Genomic DNA, 23262 nt, shown 5'->3' with positions numbered 1-23262 from the left:
GGATCGAGATGGCTGGCTACAACTACGTGACAATAACGCAGGATTATCTCTTCGCAACAGTAAACGAGCGCGACAATAAAAATAATTGTTTTACAAGTCTTCCCGAGAACGAGGTTCGCTGTCAATGTGACAATTCTGAATCGAAGGAGATGACTCATGATAAAAAACAGAATCAATTTTTATTCCCTAATGATAAATTTCGTTATAATTTTAGACGAAAAAAATACTAGTATACATTTTTTATTTATATTATTTTTTATGGATAAAATCTCAATTGTTTACCTTCAAGGAATACGTGACATTATATTAAATTGCAATCCAAGTAAAGTAGTCGTTTATTAATGCATAAGCATCGTTATGGAGTGCTAATGGTAATATCATATACTATCCCGATATTATCTCACACCAACTACTACGGAATCGTCGTTTAGCGCAGTAACCGTATCTTTGCTTATCATGTTTCCAGCTATTATAGCCTTAACGCATTACCTTCCACAGGAACTGTGGGAGAAGACGCTAAGAGATGCGGTGGAGATTATCCTCAATGTACCTAAATTTCTGGAAAGCTACCTGAGAGGAATAACCGAAGCGAAAATATCAAAACTTTACAGAAAATAATACAAATAATAATAATAATAATATACACGCCGAAACGGCGTGTTCGTTCCATTATCGTAGCTCCTTCAAGACGTTACTTGGCAAAATTGAAACTCACGATGAAATTTTACGGTAGACAATATCCCTCTTGATTCGAGTAGATTCCTCAGAGAAACGGCAAACGCGATAAAATAAATATTCGCGATATATAAACGTTTAAGAAGCATCCTGCAACATTACGGTAATGCTTTTTTTCAGGCGCATTAGAAATAACGTCGTCGTGGTAGCAATTAAGGATAGAAATTATCTTCGTAAGATAGAAAAAGACGCGGTGAATTCGTATTGTTCTTTTCACGACGCGAGTAAGCGACAGGTAACTCGAGAACGTCGTACGATAATGAAAGTATTACGCGATATAGTCGAGCTAATTTCTGCCACCATTTTAAAATTAAGCTACGAAGAAAAATATTTATGGGCACTTTAGTAAATTAACCTCGCGCAAAAAGATTCCACCGTATGTTATATAAAATGCGTCACGGGGGAATTAGACGCACTCGCTGGAGACGTGATGACAAGATGACAACGATGAAAAATTTTGTTGTTCGTGAATGAGCTACGAGTTGTAAGCGGATGTAGAAAATTAATTATCACGAGATAAAGAAATTACGAAGCATATAAACTCATTGTATGCCGCGAAAACATTACTTTTTAAAGCGGAAAAATTATTCCTCCGAGTTCTTAATCGTCCTGCAATACGTTACAACCCAACAAACTGAAAAATTATTTTAAAGTTAAAACGTATTAAAAAGTTCATATTATATTTGCAGATATTAATCTTTTGACGTTTGTAGCAAAAATGTAATTTTTAAAAATTAATTTTAAAATAAAAAAAAAATAATTGTGAAAATTTTCTCTTACGTTAATATGTCCCATATTTTACATCATGCAGAATAGAAACATGTAGATTTGTATAAATCAAATTAGAACTAAACATTCCTTTATTTTCGACTAACTTGCAGGAGAATGTCACTTAAGATAATTAACGCAATTCATCATGCTTGCGAGATAAACTCGATTTGCGCCTTGATGTATAGTCAATCGTAACTTTTCGTAATTTCACGCCGACAAATCTCGTTGAATCTTGTAGACACAAATATGTATCGACTTACCTAAAGACGCTCTCGTCGTAAGATAGCAGGATGCGAACTGGCTGACTAATGCTACGCTTCTTTACTTCGTGCGCCGGCTCGATATGCACGCCGTGAATTATCTGCGAAACAAAGACGAAATTTGATTAGAATTTACGTAGAATATATTAGGAAATACTATAATTAGACGTGCTACACAACTCAAGTTGCTACACACTACAGTTAAAATAGAGTATCTGGCTCATAAATATGTCTCTGCCCTTTGCAAAAGCAGCAAGATTACTTTTAAATACTGTTGAATATGTCATTATATCTGTAATTAGATACAGACAATTATCTTGATAAGCATATGTACTTGTAGGATGATTTTCATTCGAGATCGGAAAATGATTTTTAAAACTGTTTTTCTACATCGTTGACTCATTTTCTAACAAATCCATATTACTTTAAAAAGTTTTGTCCATATTAAAAATATACTAACATATACATAATATTTTATATCCAGACATCACCGATATATTTCAGTTTATGCAACGTTCTTCCATTAGCCATTTCCACTAAAAGGTGTAAGTAGTTCTTTTTTTTAACTGTTTACGGACTGTGCAAGTAAAGCCAGTTATGTTTCTGTAAAATCGCATAAAGACACAGTATCTTGCACTTAAGAAACTCGAGATTCGGTATAGGTAAAATGGTCATGAATGCTCACGCTAAAGTCTATTCGCGATAATTGGTCGTCGAAAGTTGAGCTCGTTACCGACAGATCTTACAAGGGACATGTCACAACTGTCCGGAACCGATTTGATTCTCCTTGAAATATGTTGTTAAATACACAAATCTAAAAGACACGTATTTTTTTATACGTGCGCAATTTGAGTTTTAAGGGGTGAAACACCCCTTTAAAGAATAACGGTATTTTTCTTTAGGATCAAATATCTGCTAAACTATAAGAGATATAAAGAAAAAACGTACAACAAATTTTAATGGCTTGAAGAGTACTTTAAAGTTATATGAACAAAAATTTTTTTTTTTTTTTTTTTTTTTTTAAAACCCTCACCACCTAATTTTTTTTTTCAAAATTAAAAATTTTGTTTTACCTAATTTAAAGCTTATTTTTTTCCAAATTCAACCATGTGTAATAAAGTTATGTTACGAAATATCATTTTCGAAAATTAATTATAAACGCTCCCGTATATACGCTCATCCGTGCTATGTGCGTAAGTAATTACCGTCGAACAATAAAATATATAAAAAATGTTTTTGTATAATTCTTATTTATGTTTTCTATGTATTTATAACTGTGTATTGTGTATATTTAGATTTTTTTAAAAATGTATTTGCATTTTATATTATTCACTCATTATACACATTACAATAATGATATTCGACAAAAAAATGTTTCAAACATAATGACTTCTTGCACCAAGAACATCTTACTACAGCTATATTATTGCAACCTTCGATATCACATTTTGTTAAAGTTTCGTCTAAACTAAAGTGTACTGGATTTTCGAATTCGTCTGGTCTTTCATTCGTATAACCACTTTTAAACCACGAATATTTAAATAAGTTTTGATATCGTGGGGATGACAATTGATTATGTATCAAAGATTGCAATTTTATTATATTATTTCGTTCATGTAAGTTTATATTACTTTCCAACAGTAAAACCGCATCTGAAAATCTTTTAGCAAAATTTTTCCAAATTCTGAATCCATAAACATCTAATGGTTGTATTTTCCCTGTAGTTCCTTTCGGTATTATCATAGTAGTAATATGTGTTCCAGGAGGTGTTAAATCCGAAATCATATTGGGGCAATGTCCAGTCCATGAATCGATAAGAAGAACGCTATTAGGACCAATGTTTGCGAAATAAGCTTCTTCTAACCACATTTTAAAATGATCTGTACAAAATATAAATGTTAATTTAATAGTTTTTTTATGACTCTTATTAAATTGTTAAATAAAATAAGGTTGTTAAAAAAAGTAATTATAAAAGGAAAATACCTGATGTCATTTTACCAGATTTCGATGCTTTTACAATAACATTTTCTGCTTTAAATAAATTTTCTTGTACTCTTGGTCCAAATTTACCATTAGCTTCTTTTAATACAATAAATAAAGGGGACAACAAATTGCCATTACAGGATATTATTGGTTGTATCGTATATGAATGGGTTGTTGATGATATGGATTGCACGACACGTTCTACTTTCTTTTCTCCCTGGTTAGACAATGATCTTCCAGAGTGAAGTTCCAATTGGAAACCACTTTGATCTGAATTGTAAATATTTTCAGATCCAAACTGTTCAATAAGAGGTTTTACTGTTTCCAGAAAATCATCAGCTGATTTTTGCAAATCAGCAGAATCTTCTAATGTTCTTCTAGTGACAAACTTCGTAACTTTTCTTGAAACAATTCGGTGAGACTTCTTAAATCTTGCTATCCAACTGTGAGATGCTTTAAATATAGGATTTAAATTTCCTATTTCTTCTTGAGCTTGTAAAGCCCATCTTTTTAAATCAATATCATGAACCATGAATCCTGATTCGACAGCTGCAGTAAATTTATCATGTGTAAATTTGGAGATGTAAGATAATTTTTCTGTACGACTTCCACCTGATTGTATTTGTTCTTCCCATCGCCTTAACTGACGTTCAGATGAAACTCTTCTAAATTTATTTTGTACTACTCTTAGAGGACGATTCCTTTTTCTGTCATTACTGTTTTCATCAGTGTCCCGAAATCGCCAATACTCAACAGCTCGTCTTTTATAAGAACTATCAAAATTTGTATCATCATTTGAACAATGAGGATGAGAATTTAAACTATCTTCATGCCATGCTTCTTCGTCATCTTCAATTATTTCAAAACTATGTAATTTATAAGGTTCTTCATAATCGAGATATATTTCTTCCGTTACTTCCACCCCATTATAATGAAAAACGCTATCCAGTAATATTTTTTTAATGTTTTCCTTTAATTCCACTTCTGCTTCAGTTACTGGCGTTTCTGTTAAATATATTGAATTTATTGACACCAATAAAAGTCTAACAACGTTAAGCGGATTGATAATCATATTCAAAGATGTTATATTTTGCTTTCTATTGCAATAAAAGAACAGTTTACACAGATATTATTACAACGAAAAGACTACACCGACTGTGAGAATTATGCTGCTACATGAACAATTTATATTAACTTATCAGAAATACGTCATCACATAATCTTATTTTATTATTTATTTTAACGTATTAAAGATTTTATTGTAAAAATTATAACTTATCTGGAACACGTACACATAATCTTATCTTATGATTCATTTAACGTAAGATATAAAATTTGTTTATGCCAAATATTGCGACATTGGTATTCGCAAGATTCAATTAAAAAATAATTTTATTATAAAATATAATTGTTTTTAATTTTTATAGAAGAAATTAAATATTAAAGAAATAATAAGAAAGCAGGGGGTATATTTAAAAAATTCTTATTAATTATATTTAAAAATTTTTTTTTAAATCTAAATATACACAATACGCAGTTATAAATACATAGAAAACATAAATAAGAATTATACAAAAACATTTTTTATATATTTTATTGTTCGACGGTAATTACTTACGCACATAGCACGGATGAGCGTATATACGGGAGCGTTTATAATTAATTTTCGAAAATGATATTTCGTAACATAACTTTATTACACATGGTTGAATTTGGAAAAAAATAAGCTTTAAATTAGGTAAAACAAAATTTTTAATTTTGAAAAAAAAAATTAGGTGGTGAGGGTTTAAAAAAAAAAAAAAAAAAAAAAAAAATTTTTGTTCATATAACTTTAAAGTACTCTTCAAGCCATTAAAATTTGTTGTACGTTTTTTCTTTATATCTCTTATAGTTTAGCAGATATTTGATCCTAAAGAAAAATACCGTTATTCTTTAAAGGGGTGTTTCACCCCTTAAAACTCAAATTGCGCACGTATAAAAAAATACGTGTCTTTTAGATTTGTGTATTTAACAACATATTTCAAGGAGAATCAAATCGGTTCCGGACAGTTGTGACATGTCCCTTGTTAGTAGAAGATGCGCTAACTATGTTGAATCGCGCGCTGGTATTATGATGCCAGCAGTGCGTGAACCTGATATGCACCTCCTCGGTACTCCACGTTACGAATCCTACAGCGCAGCGGCTGCAATCTCGCGTTTGCAGGAATAGCAGTTTGCGGCAAAAGCCGCAGCCGCGTTTACAGAGATTATAAGAGGGAAGAGACAGGTGCATAAACTAGATATAAGTTTTGGTTAACTTCAACACCGTCGTGTGCCGTCAGTCAGAAGTTGTGAGCGATAGATTCGCGGAACCGAACGGAGATAATGAATAGAAGGAGGTTAAGGGAATTTTAACACAATGGCAGATAGCGCGGCAAGCTGCATTGTGTGCGCAACAAGAGATACAAATTCATAAATAAATCAACATCTTCATTGTACATATATACAAAAATAAATATAAATAAATATAAACAATACAAAGCTAATAAAGCTCACAAGTTTACTAATATATTATTAGCTGTGATAAGAAGATTAGCAAAACGTATTAAATATATCGATTTAATTTAAGTATCATTAGTTCGTACAGCGGATTCGCCGCTCTGTAATAAGCTTTTGCCGCAAGAAGGATTTGGCTTGCGGACAGGCCCGACACTTCGTTTAATAGAGCTTCGTGTAATCGAGGAAGGTCACTGCTCGCCGCCTCGCAATGGGCGGCGTGCTTGTTAGAAATGCAATTATGCGAAGATCCACGTTAAGTTTTAATCCGATCCACTTTTATACTTGTGGAGAGTTCCTCGTCCTGCGCGGAAAGCTCCTTAGTGATAATGCGATATCTTAAGAGGATAGGAGTGGCATTAACTGCACTAGCCAAGGAGCACGGAGAGGACCACCAAGACCGGATCGAAGGTCGAAGTTAACGTGCAGCAACGTTAGGATATCACGTATAGAGAAGATAACGGTAGGTAAACCACGCGCACACTCCGTCGTAACTTACAAACCACTCTAGCAAATAGTGCTCTCTTAATTATCAAACTTTAGATCGTTCCTAATTTCCATCCTTATACCTCCACGGTCTATCCGCTATAATGCGCGAAAGGACGCGCGCGTGCCAACGTATACTTCTAAATCCGACCAAAGTATCTTTAGCTTAGATTTTATAAAATTCTACGCTGAAAACGTTTATTTGCATAATTTGTTTACTCCCTCTTATTTTATTCCGTGGAATAAATATAATATATGATAACGTAAAATAGAATTGTATAAATAATTATTAATAATGGAAATTAACGAAACAATTCAAGCGATTTTAATATGTATATACATGTAGTGCTGTAACTGATCCAGGTAATATACAAGTATACATAAAGAAACATTTTACAGATTCATTTAGCATAATGATATTACTTAATTTAATTTCCTGGCGATTAATGGTAAGAAAATAGAAAGATTAAAAATATAACAGTGCGGAAAGCAAGAAAATGGAACTCCATGAATATACATGTATATACTGCAGAAAAATTCTATATATAAATTTCACATCCATCTGTGTTATTGACCTTAATTCAACAGTAGCCGGAATAGTCGACATTAAGATGATTTCCACAGAGAATCGATATCTCTTCCATTGTCATGTCTACTGGTCGCAAGGGATAGTAATGATAGAAGCGGTACTGGCAAACTGTACGAAGCAATATTATTAAAGTGTGTGGCTACAGCTGTACAACACAGTCTGAGATATCATTCCTAAAATGTTCGCATTTAAGAGGATAAAAAAATCTATCCATTCCGTTTATTCATTCATATTGTCTACAACTTATTTGAGAAGTCATATTTCATTATACATATTTATATTTCGAGAATTAAATTATCAATGTTATATATGTAACTGAAAATGTATTATATATAATGGAAATATGTACTTTTCATTATTTTCACTGCGTAAATAATGCATATATACGTATGTGTAAATATAATTTTATTTTAATACATTATTTTCACAGTAATAGCTGATTGTAAATGTTTATATTTTGCGCAAGAACAGCTTGAGGATAAAATTTCCAATATACGTATGCGTGGCGGTATCTGCTTTTCTCGATGAAAATGTGCCTCGATGCACTTCGATTTATCATATATCTATCGCATCGAAATAGGGACCGAAAAGGGGGATGAAAAGATCGTGTAAACTGGGCAGGTGGGCAATTTCCGTGGTAGCCGTCTACCGTGATATACCCGTCTCTTTCCGGTCGTACCGCATTTACACGCGGCACGATGGAAATTTTGTGTTTCCTACATATCCCTGCACTTTTGTAGCATTTTTATGCTCGTCCTTCTTCACGCGTGGAGATAGAAATGTAAATAACCTAAAAATCGATTCCTCGTACTCTGCCTCGAGGCTTAAAATTCTGACATGTAACATCAAATAGCGTGGAATAAATCGTTGATTATTACCATTCGTTGAATATACCAATTCAAATCCGCATCATCTATTTTGCAACGCTGTTCCATTTACATGATGAATAATTTAGCTACGTCCATTCTCGTCTAATTTTTATTTAATGCTTTAATTGTTATAAAATTTAATTTTTCAGCGTATAGTGACATACATATGTAGAGATATCACGCTGCAATAACAAAATACGTAAAAAACACAAGAAAATTTAAAATATCAATTGCAAACTATTAATTCGTATTCGTATGTCTTACATTTACATTATATTGATAGAAAAACGCAATCCATGCTTTTATTAATGATATAATATCTTTAATATCCAATATTTTTAATAAGTTTAAACACAGCTGTTTAAAAAAAGTCTCGATCGTGAATTTAGATTGTCAATTATGGGCTGCAAATCTATTCGACGAATTTTCGAAACAATCTGTTTCCGAAAACTGGCGCAATGTAATGCAGTTTCTCGAAGTAGTGCGAGTCGTTCGGTCGCCTATCCGACCAGGGGGAGTTGGAGAATCAAGGAGATTGATCTACGGCGGAAGTTGTGCGCGTGAATTTGAGGACATTATCTGATCGCATGGAGAAAGTAATTTATGGGAGTAGTTTAGCCGCTTGCGATAAAACAAATTCCTCGTGGAAGAATGAACCGAAGAACGCGAGCAAATTTTCGAGATTTCGGGGATCCTTTATTCTTAAGTTCGAATAGCTTTAATTAACTGAATGTAATCTTCAAGCATTGGTGATTGATTGCATTGTTTCTATAAATGGCTCATGCTTAATTAAATTCTTTGCAATTTCAGCAATATAGTTGAACAGACAATTACAGAATAACAAAATCTATAAATCTCTTTGTTAATGTTTAAAAAAAAAGTTCTAGTATAAAAAATAAGCATCTAAAAATATAAAAAGTTCCATGTTTTTGTTATACAAAAAAAATTTTTTATTTTAATCAAAATTAATAAATAACGATAAAATGAAAAAAATTAATAAATAACGATAAAATGAAAAAAATTAATAAATAACGATAAAATGAAGTCGCCAGTGATGAGTAAAACCATACAAATTTATTGAAATTTCGACCTAACTGGCCAGTACAATTTAATTAGAAACACTACGTTTCGACCCTTAGGTACGGGTCCTTTTCAAGTGTAACTTTCAAGATGTTGATTCGACAGCAGTAAAATTACTAACCTCATTTATTAGTAACTCATTAGTAATTTTACTGCTGTCGAATCAACATCTTAAAAGTTACACTTGAAAAGGACTCGTACCTAAGGGTCGAAACGTAGTGTTTTTAATTAAATTGTACTGGCCAGTTAGATCAAAATTTCAATAAATTTGCAAAATTAATAAATTATGAAATCTTTTGATAGAAACTTTTGAGAGATCTTTTGACTTTTAAGATTATCCAAAACTTCAAAGAAAAAAAAACAAGTTGCTTTTAAATCATGAAAACATGGAAAAACTTAAAGATTTCCGAGAAATCCATTGCAATTCAAATGCAAGTTAAATAGAAATAAAGGTGCAAAATCGACGATTTTGTAAAACGATTTACAGAAATACACGATTTGTTTTCCCTGACAAACGCGAAAGGAGAAAGGAAAATAGCCAAAGTTTGCCTATCAAGAAACAATGCTGGCTCTCGTCAATTAACGGAACGCGCGAGTGAGAGATTAAATGAGCTCTGTTATTTTATCATTTGTAACTAGTTGTTCTCGAACTGCCAGGGTCCTTGCCAGTCGCACTAACTTCCTCTTCCGTTTATTCTGATTGTCAGAAGACAGTCCCTGAACTTTGAAAACACATTGGAGAATAGCTTTTGTGCGGAAGCGTCGTCGACAGCGAGATAAACTTTGTCGCTTATATATCTCAAATGTGCGTCTTTCAAACGATAAAATTCCATTCCTGCTTAAATTCATTATCGCCTAACAAAAAATTAACATCGCAGATTCGTGCCTCGAATTAATTGATATCGGCGCGAAAGAAGTGGGAAGCTAAATATTTTTTAACGGAGCTATTCGTACGCAAATTCAACTAGCGAGATAACAATAAAAATCCTGACTCCGACCATCGAGACGGATTAATGTCCTTGCTAGAGAAAACTCCTTTCGACAGAGTTGGGACACTGAAAATAGGGGAGAAGACACGTCCGTTCGAAATGAGATTTAAGGGTAGGTCGCAGGGAGGAGAGGAAGGTACAGGAAATCCTATTTCTCTGCCGCGCGCAGGCTCAGCAAAAGGTTCCCTCGTACAATGGAGAGCGGTTACGGCGACAGAGAGTTTGAAACCGGACTAATTGTTGTCCGAGACGGGGTAATTCCTCCGCTTGACGCCACGGCAGAAATCCTGGTAATTGCGATCCACTCCACTTTTTTTTTCGTCGTCTACCCCCGGCCTTTGCGTGACGACAAATCGAATGTGCGAGCCGACTTCCATCAGTCATCATCAGGCCTGTCCGATACCGGATAATACCAGACGCCAGACAAGACGCGCAAGTACGCGGAATTATGCGCTCTCGAGTTTCTGTCATGATCATAATGCTGTGCAGTGGGAGCTGTCCGAAACACCGCAAGCATTATTGCGGCGCGAATCGGAACGTGCTAGTCGACGTAATACATCAATTTCGCTTTTACATTGCGAACAGCACTTAGGTCAGGAAAATTTACGTCATACGATATCGCAGGCCGCGTTGAAATACGTGTTCAGTAGTTTCGGATGTCACTCGATACGGCATATCTGAAAACGAATCTCTAGAGTTTATTGTTGTGAAATACGATTGACGGGTCGTGTTACCTATTTTAATCACGCATTTCTCGCGTCGAGTGCAGTGCAGTGGAAGCTTTACATTCGATGTGTTTGGTTTCCTAGAGAACGAATTTATTATGGAAATTGGGAAAGGGAAAATAATACAAGGAGAGAGCATTGTGATTTACGCGGAACAATTATCGATTATTCTGAGTTTTCCAACTGTAAAATGTAGTTCTGATAAAAGACAGACGTCGTTGGAAAACTTTAGTACGGTTTAAGATTAAAAAGTTCTATTCTTTCAAATGAAAAGACGGGCGCACAGGAGTACAATTATCTCACTGAAATAAAGTCAAGCTAAAGAAAAATGTAAGAAAAAGAAACTCTACAAAACATATATATTTGTAGAGTTTTCTTCAAAGCAAAGAATAAACTCTTGATCACAGAAATTGAAATATTTCAAATTTCGTAATATAATAGTAACATATATAAATATAATACATTTCTGAATATTATAAAAAATTAATCAAAATAATTCATATTTCTTATAAAAAAAACTTTTTATTCTGTATCAAAACTTTTAGGATTGCACGTATATAATAACAGCTACAAGCTAATCAAAATTACGAAAATGATCAAAGTTTACTTTACTCTTTCAAGAGAATTAAGAAAAAGTCCATTAATATTCATCGATACGTATGCAAAATTAGAACGCGAATCGAACATAAAATTCCGTCCTAAATTTGGCAAAATTTGTGTCTCTCACGTTTCCGATCTCTCGTTTCTCGTATAAGCTCAGTAAAAATTTGAGCACGCATTTGGGAAGTGTAAGCACTTTTAGACACTACGTGTACGTAGAAACGATTGCTTGTACGTGGAATCTTCTACTATTGGGAATACGGAAGAGAAGATGTCGTTTCCCCCTTGTGCCGCTGTCTGCAAAACGTGGGTATCATGTAAAAGCATTTCGGCGAAACCAGACTCCCCAGTCATAGCTTATTTAAGAATTGCGACGTTATGCGATTGAATATTTTGTATTTTAAAAAAAGAGTGCGCCGCGTAAAAGTATTCTTTTAAATTTCACGCAAATAATCAAGTTTTCAAAGTCAGCAAACCGTTACCACTGCGACGTGGTAACATTCACGATTTTTTGGATTAGCGGGGATTGGGAATACCAAATTCCCATATAACCACAAATAAATGGCTATTGCATTTTGTACAATTCCTTCATGAATATGCAATTGCATTGTTATCTGCAGAATTATAGCTAGCAATTTCTATTGCTACGCAAAATGGGTTATCTTGATAGTTATATCGCTTGCCAAAGATATCGATAAGTAAAGCGAATATATGTATTTAAACATAGTATGCATTCGCTGTTTATATAAACTTGTTAGCTTGTATACACAAAAATTATTAAAAATATATATACTTTAATTAATTTTCATATATGTATATATATAAATATAAATACAAAGTATACATTTATTATATAAACTTATTAAATAAACGCACATGTTTTTATTTAAACATTTTTTAATTGTGACAATTCTAATAGTACTTAATATGTGAAATAAGTTAAATATTTTTTCCTATTGCAAAATTAATCATACAGCATACGACGATCATCAATATTTAAGCTACAATGTCTGTGTTAACAATTAATACAACTCAAAAAATAAAGACTTAATTAAATGTCTAGGCTACACATTTTTTATTCCAAAAGATATAGGTAATCTTTCTTATACATTTATATAAAGTGTTGAATATAAGACACTTTTTTTGTTTAAAATAACTTTAATAATTTAATAATTTAAATAAATACATTTTTGTGCTTTAATAAAGCTATATCTCTCGTAAATAATGTTTATGTAGATACGGTGTGAAAAGAATATCCGGAAGTTTCGACAGAAACTGAATTACATATACCATCGCCTGACATTAACATGATTCCGATATCCATTATAGTAGCGTGTACGGGAAAAAAGGGTGGCTCGCTTTCGCGATAATATCGTAGCGCGTACATGACTAGGGTTCGTTGCACTCGCGTGTCTGATATTTCCTGCCGTATAAAGTTATTTTAGCACATCACTAAAAAATTGCATAGTTAAGTAATCGCTTGGTTATAAAGTAATAGACTGTTGCTTCTACCTGCCTTTTTATGTAGGATCTCGTTTTTTAATATTATCGTTTTGTGACGCGTAATGCATAACATGAAGCAGTTTTTAAACAAGTACTAACAATAGATGAAATGTAAATAACATTAGACATATATACACGCTTGGAAGTTAATTCTGGCAAAATTGCGCTTTAATCATTACAAGCGAAATGTATGTATTTAGCCGTAGTATATTATAATCTTCCCATTTAAAAAAGAGCTTTTCTGCAGAAAAGCATCAACGAAGCAAAAAATGAGGAAAATCTAATTAAAGTACAGGAAATCAAATACACACAGCGGAGAAAAGCGGTCGACTATTCTGCCTCTCTGCTGTATTCTCCGGTTTCACATTTAACATACTGACACAAAGTGTGGACCGAGGTTAAATGCAAGATTTCGTGCATTCATACAAACGCAAAATGCACGCGCCCTATATACGTTCATCAAAATGATATCGATTTCGGAATTGATACGCGTACACGCGACGAACAACCCAATGCTCGAATTACATCCAGAAAGATCCAATGACATTTCGTGGCGCGATGACAATCGCTAATAGCATATTCGCGATGCAAATTCGCTCTGATGTATTTACTATCTTTGGTGTTCGAGCGAATGCATAACGCCGCGCTCTGGATCTTATGCGAATTGATTCCACAGGCACTTCGGTTACGTTTATTACCCTCGATAGTACTGCATGCGGATATCTCTCGCATTCATGATCAGATACGTGCACGATGCCTTATCTGACACAAAGCCACGCACATGAATACGTAGTTGCGACGGTTAAACGTCTACACGTCGTAGTGTGATCAACCGTGTTTTCGACTTTACGTACTGGCAAACATGCATTATGCACGAATGGCATGAACGTGCGAAGCATAATACGATGTGAAAGGAAAGCACGAGCTTAAGGGTGAGTCAAGCTCCGATTTTTATAGAACTCATTGCATCTTCAGTTGCAACCGAGATCTATTCCCATTTCAAATTTAATGTAGTACGTAATTGTGTGGCACAAATATTTCGGAAGATTAATTTCATTTTTCTGTGCGACAAGTTTATAAAAAATGTTTGCATTATAATCGAATAGGTGACAGTAAACATAGATAATTATTACTCGCAATCGTGTTTCGCAGGAAACTTCCGTCTCATATTTCCTATATATTATATTATAGATTTTATATAAATATATATATATATATGTGTGTGTGTGTGTGTTAATGTATATTATATAATTTAAAAAATGTGATTCTTGTAAGACAAAATAATAATGCAGAAAAAATCTTATGAAGAAGAACTTTGACGGAAGAACTGCTTTATCTTACCTTTCGCGCTCAATTTGCAGTCTCATAAAAGCGAACATAGAGACAGTCAGATAGAAAGCGAGAGTTCTTTACGCTGGGTCAGCTTCATCAAGCGCACTACACAATTGTTTCTGTCGGTAAATAATATGTGCAACAGCCGCGTTGTCTATGTCAAGGCGAGCTAATTAGTCGAGCAGATAACTGAACCGACTATAGACACGGAGGGACCTTGCTCACGTCGGGAATCCATTATGCAAGACATTGCAACCGGCACTAACGAACTAATTTGCTGCGCATCGCATAAAGTGAAAGAGACATAAAGATAGGATAAAGGAGAACACAGACGCGTACATATCCCTGCTGTAAGTGCGCAGTTATTAGACTTTGTGCGACAGACTAGACTTAAAATTAATTGAATCGGTAAGTTAAAGAGAAGATCCATCCTGGAAAACAATATTAAGAAAATGTTAATGTTTACGTAAATAGCTCCGAGTTATGTCTTCAAACGCGAGAAAATATATCTGAATAATTCGTATTATAATTTATTATAATTCGTATAATAATTTATGCTCGTAACTCGACGAAACTATTTTATAAATAATAATCCTTAAGGTTGCCAGTAATAATTAATAAAAAACCACTCCTCAATGTTTAAAGTCGACCAGACTGGCAATAATTTATTATAAATAATTATTTGAAATACAACAACAACGTTTCGGCTGTCATTGCAGCCCTTTTCAAGTACATCTATAAAAAGTTCAATCAAAATAATTATAATTTAATACACTTATTCGCAACAATTAATTATACATTTAAATACAAAAATGTGTTACATACCAAATTTAAAACAGTAAATCAACTTCTATGCAAACTACCGACAACGTTAACGCTTGTTTTGATGAACAATGTAAGACTGACAGAAGTAAGCACATATTAAATAGATGTTAACTGTTCACAAGAATCTTAGTCACTAAGCGTTAAGAAGATAGAGACGAAACTAAATGTGTCTTTCGTAATTTAAATCGTCATAATAAAGTCAAATAAATAAAAATAAATAAATAGGTGGATATAAAAATAAAAATAAAATTAAAAGTAAAAATAAATATAAAACGACTTAAATAACGTCAAGAACACGATCATAAATCCCACTGAAATTCTCCGTATCTTTCTGTAAATTAATACTTTTTCCTTGTTTTTTTATGTAAAACATTTCTGCAATTTCTCTTTTTCTTGTCTGTTTTTCCTCATGCAGAATCACCGGAGAATCCCAACGGAACTCATGATCGTTGCAAGTCCGATGTAAACTAATGACAGAATGCAATGTCTTGTCTTTTTTTATGTTATTTCTATGTTCTTTAATGCGCGTTTCTAAATGTCTCTTTGTCTGTCCTATATAAGCCGAATCGCAATTCGCACAATCAATTTTATAAACAACATCAGTTCTTTTTAAGTTTTCGATCCCATCTTTACCTCTTTTTATCAACGTGTCCAATTTTTTTGGGACAGTATACAAAGCATCAATTCCACTTTTATTGATGCAACGCGTAATATTCTCGCTAAGATCTTTAATGTAAGGTAACACAATGCAATTTCGCGTATCAAATTTATTTCGATTGGGCGAGTTAAGATTACTGCCAAATTTAATCGCTCGAAGTCTTTTATTGATGTTTTTGTTAATAATTGTTAACGGGTAACAATTATTAATAAGGATTCTTTTGATTAAATTAATATTTTCTTCATGAAAAATAGGGTCAGCGAGTAAAATAGCCCTATCAACTAGGCTTGTAATCACGCTAATTTTATATCTCATAGGATGATTTGACAGAAAATTAATATAGCGGCCTGAAAACGTAGGCTTTCGGTACCAATTAGTCGTCAATCTACCACCGATACGTATAACGTTCGTATCCAAAAAACTCAGAGAACAATTTTTCTCTAGTTCGAACGTAAACTTAAGTCGAGTGTGGAAACCATTGAACACACGAAGCATATCCTCAATTTTTCCTTTCGGAATAATTGAAAAAATATCATCGACGTACCTAAAATAACAATAGGGTTCGAAATCCAATTGACGGAAACAGTATGATTCCAAATCGTCCATAACAATGTCAGAAAGAATCGGAGACAATGGAGACCCCATCGGAGAACCGAAAACCTGTTCGTAAAATTTTCCGTCAAAAACGAAGCTTGTTGAGCGCATAACCGTGTCAATGGCGTGTAAAAACTGCGCAAGGCTAAACGAAGTAAATTGTGAGATGTCATCCCATCGGTTTTCTATTGCTATTTTAATCTCTATCTTCTTAACGCTTAGTGACTAAGATTCTTGTGAACAGTTAACATCTATTTAATATGTGCTTACTTCTGTCAGTCTTACATTGTTCATCAAAACAAGCGTTAACATTGTCGGTAGTTTGCATAGAAGTTGATTTACTGTTTTAAATTTGGTATGTAACACATTTTTGTATTTAAATGTATAATTAATTGTTGCGAATAAGTGTATTAAATTATAATTATTTTGATTGAACTTTTTATAGATGTACTTGAAAAGGGCTGCAATGACAGCCGAAACGTTGTTGTTGTATTTCAAATAATTATTTATAATAAATTATTGCCAGTCTGGTCGACTTTAAACATTGAGGAGTGGTTTTTTATTAATTATTACTGGCAACCTTAAGGATTATTATTTATTTTATCACACCGTGACCTTACTATGGTGGTTTTACAAAGAGGATATTTTAATTACGTGACGGAGAAATTTAGTATGCAAATGTCTTTGATGCTAAAATCTTGGATCAAGACGAATAAGAACATATGTAAATCTTATCAACAACTTATATTTTTACTCCGGTGCAGACGGATGGATATTCTACCTCCGCATATTAACAACAACAATACAGCAAGTAAATCAACTATTTTTCACAGCAGAAATGTTACACTTAAATGGCTACATCTCCAGCATCGTAGCAAAATTGCGTTATTAAACTTAGAGATTAAAGATATTAATTGTAAATTACGTGCGTTACGTGTCAATTTGAATCATATCGAAAAGCGATTATTTGATAATTTACCTTTTGAGTTTGTCGTTGGCTTTTTTGATCACAATGGGCATATCATTCATAAATATAATAATAGTGAGAAGCGGCGTCTAAGAAGCAAATTTGAACACATTTGTCGCAAGTATTATGGGGTTCGGAATCCATTGATAAAAATAGATTACCGCAAATGGATTGTAAATATCAGCAATCGTCGCGTTCCGGATTCGGTGATGAGGTTTCTCAGTTTGGGTGATAAGTTTGGCGTACCCATTTGTAGAAGTAATAAAGATGATAGGAAAATTTCTGCATTAGAAAACATAAAGAATATTGAAGTTAATCATAGAAAGTTTCCCAGTGACAACCTGGATAATTTGAGATTTTCGATAGCGAGTTCGGTACACAAGTTTTTGAGTAAACAAAAACATGTATGTTACATCGATAATTACATTTGTAATAGATACTCCGACTGCTCAAAATTTTTGAAATCTAACAAAAATATTTTTGCAACTAAAGCTGATAAAGGTCAGGTTACTGTACTGATGGACCGGACAGACTACGTTGAGAAAATGAATTTTTTATTGAAAGACGATTCTACGTATAGATCACTTAATAGGACTCCGCTGAAGTCACTGAGCACGAGGGTTGCTAATTTATTAAAATCTTGGTTAGATAATAAATTAATAGACGATAACACATACAGACAATTGAGGTGTACGAATGGTAATTTGCCTCGTGCGTATGGTTTACCAAAGATTCATAAGGTAAGTTACCCTCTCCGCGTCATAATTTCAACTGTAGGAAGTCCTATTTACAACATAGCATCCTTTTTGAGTGAGATACTACAAAATGCAGTCAATAAACCTCGATCTCATGTCAAGGATAGTTGGTCCTTTGTGGAGATTATTAAAGACAGAAACATCGACGACAGCCATGTTATGATTTCGTTGGACGTGACTTCACTTTTTACTAACACCCCTTGGGAATTAATTAAAATAGCAATAGAAAACCGATGGGATGACATCTCACAATTTACTTCGTTTAGCCTTGCGCAGTTTTTACACGCCATTGACACGGTTATGCGCTCAACAAGCTTCGTTTTTGACGGAAAATTTTACGAACAGGTTTTCGGTTCTCCGATGGGGTCTCCATTGTCTCCGATTCTTTCTGACATTGTTATGGACGATTTGGAATCATACTGTTTCCGTCAATTGGATTTCGAACCCTATTGTTATTTTAGGTACGTCGATGATATGTTTTCAATTATTCCGAAAGGAAAAATTGAGGATATGCTTCGTGTGTTCAATGGTTTCCACACTCGACTTAAGTTTACGTTCGAACTAGAGAAAAATTGTTCTCTGAGTTTTTTGGATACGAACGTTATACGTATCGGTGGTAGATTGACGACTAATTGGTACCGAAAGCCTACGTATTCAGGCCGCTATATTAATTTTCTGTCAAATCATCCTATGAGATATAAAATTAGCGTGATTACAAGCCTAGTTGATAGGGCTATTTTACTCGCTGACCCTATTTTTCATGAAGAAAATATTAATTTAATCAAAAGAATCCTTATTAATAATTGTTACCCGTTAACAATTATTAACAAAAACATCAATAAAAGACTACGAGCGATTAAATTTGGCAGTAATCTTAACTCGCCCAATCGAAATAAATTTGATACGCGAAATTGCATTGTGTTACCTTACATTAAAGATCTTAGCGAGAATATTACGCGTTGCATCAATAAAAGTGGAATTGATGCTTTGTATACTGTCCCAAAAAAATTGGACACGTTGATAAAAAGAGGTAAAGATGGGATCGAAAACTTAAAAAGAACTGATGTTGTTTATAAAATTGATTGTGCGAATTGCGATTCGGCTTATATAGGACAGACAAAGAGACATTTAGAAACGCGCATTAAAGAACATAGAAATAACATAAAAAAAGACAAGACATTGCATTCTGTCATTAGTTTACATCGGACTTGCAACGATCATGAGTTCCGTTGGGATTCTCCGGTGATTCTGCATGAGGAAAAACAGACAAGAAAAAGAGAAATTGCAGAAATGTTTTACATAAAAAAACAAGGAAAAAGTATTAATTTACAGAAAGATACGGAGAATTTCAGTGGGATTTATGATCGTGTTCTTGATGTTATTTAAGTCGTTTTATATTTATTTTTACTTTTAATTTTATTTTTATTTTTATATCCACCTATTTATTTATTTTTATTTATTTGACTTTATTATGACGATTTAAATTACGAAAGACACATTTAGTTTCGTCTCTATCTTCTTAACGCTTAGTGACTAAGATTCTTGTGAACAGTTAACATCTATTTAATATGTGCTTACTTCTGTCAGTCTTACATTGTTCATCAAAACAAGCGTTAACATTGTCGGTAGTTTGCATAGAAGTTGATTTACTGTTTTAAATTTGGTATGTAACACATTTTTGTATTTAAATGTATAATTAATTGTTGCGAATAAGTGTATTAAATTATAATTATTTTGATTGAACTTTTTATAGATGTACTTGAAAAGGGCTGCAATGACAGCCGAAACGTTGTTGTTGTATTTCAAATAATTATTTATAATAAATTATTGCCAGTCTGGTCGACTTTAAACATTGAGGAGTGGTTTTTTAGAAACTATTTTAGTTCGATAAAACAGACTTATAACTGTGTCGTAAATCTTATAAAATAATTGTATAAGAAAAAATAAAATAATATGATAAATATTAAGCTTAAATGCAATTTTGAGAAATGTTCTGTCTTTGCGTGTATATTTTTAAGATCAGGGACAAAAGATATTTAAATATGTATAAAAGATATTGTCCCGTATGTGAAAATTACATATTTTTATCATAAAAACATTGAAAATCTATCTATAATAAATTCCACCTATCTATAATAAAATGACAATGGAATATAAATGTATATTTTATAGGAACGTAAACAATTCGATCACTTTTAGAAATTTGAGTTGATAACGAAAATATTTTTCGTGTCGTGGTAATGCAATTAATTCGTTCTCACATAACTTTAACACTTTTATCGTTTGAAAATTTTTGTCATGTGGTTAATCCCGCTTATCCTATTGCTTAAAGGGTAAATTTCCAGATGTGCACGTCGCGGCGAATTCGTAGCAAATTGTGCAGCGTGAGCCCTAAATAAATTTCGCGTCGTGGGGCTTTGTGCTCTGACGCGACAGGGAATTCCCGCGTGCATGTGAGTATATATAGGTGTATATATGTTCCTAGAGAATGTTACAAGGTATTTCGGGCAGATGCTCTTTCGGTCTGGTTGCGCTCTCCCCGCGAGCTTCGAAGTCAAACTCGAAATGCTTTTCAGTAAACCGAGATCTATATCCGGTTCATTCAATTCGCAAAAATCTCTTTTTGTAATACTCTATTTGATAGTTCAAATAAATGATTCAATTGTTTATCTACAAACTATTTTCTTATATATTTTATTGAACATAATTTTCTCGAAATATAAATATTGCTAATATGAATTTAAAATTTAAAAATAATTTTTAAATATTCTTATAAAGATAAAGACGAAACATTAATATCTTTATATATAACATTCACAATTATATTCTATATTTTTTACTACTTTATGATTATAGATTATAGTTGTTGGATAATGAAAAACCTACATATTTTATCTATAACATATATACTTATCAATTTAGAAATCAATTCACTTTAAGTTTAGTAACAATCAATATCTGATGCACTAATAGTTAAGGAATTCTCAGAATAAAGCGAGGCGCTTTTACATTAAATTATTATATGTTCTTCATGATCAAGATCATTTACATGACCAAAAAAGAAACGTACTCAATAATATGCTAAATAATTTTATTTTATTGCGTTAATAATTTTTAAACTTTTAAGAGAGACTGAAAACTATGCCAGATAATTTTAAAAAGTACGAGATGCGTGATATACTTAAGAGAAAAAATTCTCGTCAGTGAAAGCATAAATTAACGACATAAAAGTTATAAAATTTCCAATGTAATACGTATGATATCGATATAGGTACACGCGCGCGTGCATGTGTGTGTAAAATATACACACACACACACTATATCGTTGTTCATAGCGTATATTAAACCACCACTCGACAATCTAGTCGCCACCTCCACCTCCTTCAACTTGGCACGATGTGATCTACACGTAGCAATATTGCACCACATGCCGTGAATTCTCTCAGAGCCATTTGGTCTAATCGAGACGGCGGTACCATGCGCCGCTTGCGATCGTCGAAGTAGCCCCGTAGCTAGTGACCCTTAAAAGGTAGACGACACGACGAACTGAAGGGTGTTTGAACAGGCAACCTTACGTTGCCGCCGCAACGCAGTAAATGAAACCGACAGGAAAGAAATTATTTACCCGAAAGACAGTTGTCAATAAGGATATTCAATTTTAATTGTAACAATATATAATTGCCAAATTATAAACAAATTGACCACTTTTCTTTCTACATAACACACACGTCTATTTTGAAGAGATTCTTCAGCATCGTAACACGATCACGAATTTTATTCGGTTAACTTAGTTTCCATTTTCGGAAAACAGAGCACATTATTAGAGCAAAATACTTAATTCATGATAAATATTTACTTTTATCTAGTTTATATCTATTAGGTTAATTTGCATTGATATTTATTTTAATGTTTCTTTCAAGCTGTAGAAAATAAATGTATATATGTATTTAAAATATCTTTAGCAAAAATATTTAGTATTCAAGCAATGTAATGTTAAATAAAATGTGTAATATTTGATAATAATAATTTAAAATAATAATTTTCAATATTTTATATACGTTTTTTATTCCAAATTTTTATCTCATCTACAGATTATAAAAAAAACTTTAAACAAAAAATTTAAAAAATTTTTTAAAGTTATAAAATTTTAATATATAACTCTGTTAATAAAAAATATTACATGTGAAAAATGGTATATTTTATCAATTTTTATCTCGGATAGAGGCATAAAAATTTAATCTTTTAGGAATGCAACTATATTCTAAAAAAGAATCTAATATATTCTACATATTGTTAATATATAGTATAATAGAATATATGTGTATGATGTATATGTATATATGTATATGAAAAAATCAATATATATATTTTCATATCTGTATATGAAAAGCGCTAATTACATTGATCAAGTCGATCTTGGCCAATTCTATAATTCATCGATTGTATGCAATCTTCTTGCTAATTCCCCACATATACAGGATTAGGATCACGCAGTCTAGGTCAATCCTCGTATTGACAAAGATTATATCAGCGCATACGAATATTTTCACGTCGGTAATAGGTGTCAATTCAATCTGTATATACGTCAGATTATTTGATAATTAATAGGCGATTATTCATGGAATATGTCACATGTATCAATAATAATTTTTTTAAACTAAAGTGACAAGTAAATATATGTATATACGCGTAATATAAAAATTAAAAAATACGTATTGTCGACAATGATCAATGTTACGACATAAAATCGCTCATTTAAATTAACAACTGTAAAAAATCTGATTTAATGAACAATAATGGAATGACTGGTCACTGGTCAATAACCCTGACAATGCATCCTATGTTAAGTTAGAGAGTTAATCAAACGTTAGGCTAGTACCATAAATTTCTCTCTGGCCAGCGTGGAAAACAAAATTTATTGCCTCACGTAGATCGATCGCCTGTCTCGAGACCAAATGGAGTCTGAAATTCTTCCGCAGCCGACTGAAAAAACAAGATTTACGATA

The 23262-nt window shown here is 32.7% G+C and overlaps 2 protein-coding genes across 2 annotated transcripts in view; both read right to left on the bottom strand.

Moving 5' to 3' along the window:
* Invadolysin (leishmanolysin-like peptidase, invadolysin) overlaps positions 1 to 23262 on the bottom strand; it is a 294990-nt gene that overhangs the window by 147716 nt on the left and 124012 nt on the right. The window contains exon 3 of the mRNA XM_085489267.1: positions 1767 to 1867. Within this exon, the coding sequence (XP_085345393.1) occupies positions 1767 to 1867 (101 nt within the window). The remainder of the gene's footprint in view (positions 1 to 1766; positions 1868 to 23262) is intronic.
* LOC146719990 (uncharacterized) lies at positions 2510 to 4979 on the bottom strand. The gene is made up of 2 exons (XM_085489263.1): positions 3750 to 4979; positions 2510 to 3646 (listed from the first exon to the last, which is right to left on the bottom strand). The coding sequence occupies exons 1-2, from the start codon at positions 4819 to 4821 to the stop codon at positions 3096 to 3098; spliced, it is 1623 nt and encodes a 540-aa protein (XP_085345389.1). The 5' UTR covers positions 4822 to 4979; the 3' UTR covers positions 2510 to 3095.

Source organism: Nylanderia fulva, unplaced genomic scaffold, assembly GCF_048542155.1.
Source record: "Nylanderia fulva isolate GAGA-0341 unplaced genomic scaffold, ASM4854215v1 Scaffold8, whole genome shotgun sequence".
Lineage (NCBI taxonomy): Eukaryota > Metazoa > Arthropoda > Insecta > Hymenoptera > Formicidae > Nylanderia > Nylanderia fulva.
The sequence above is the reverse complement of the archived record's forward strand: the minus strand, read 5'-3'. Positions and strand labels throughout refer to the sequence as shown.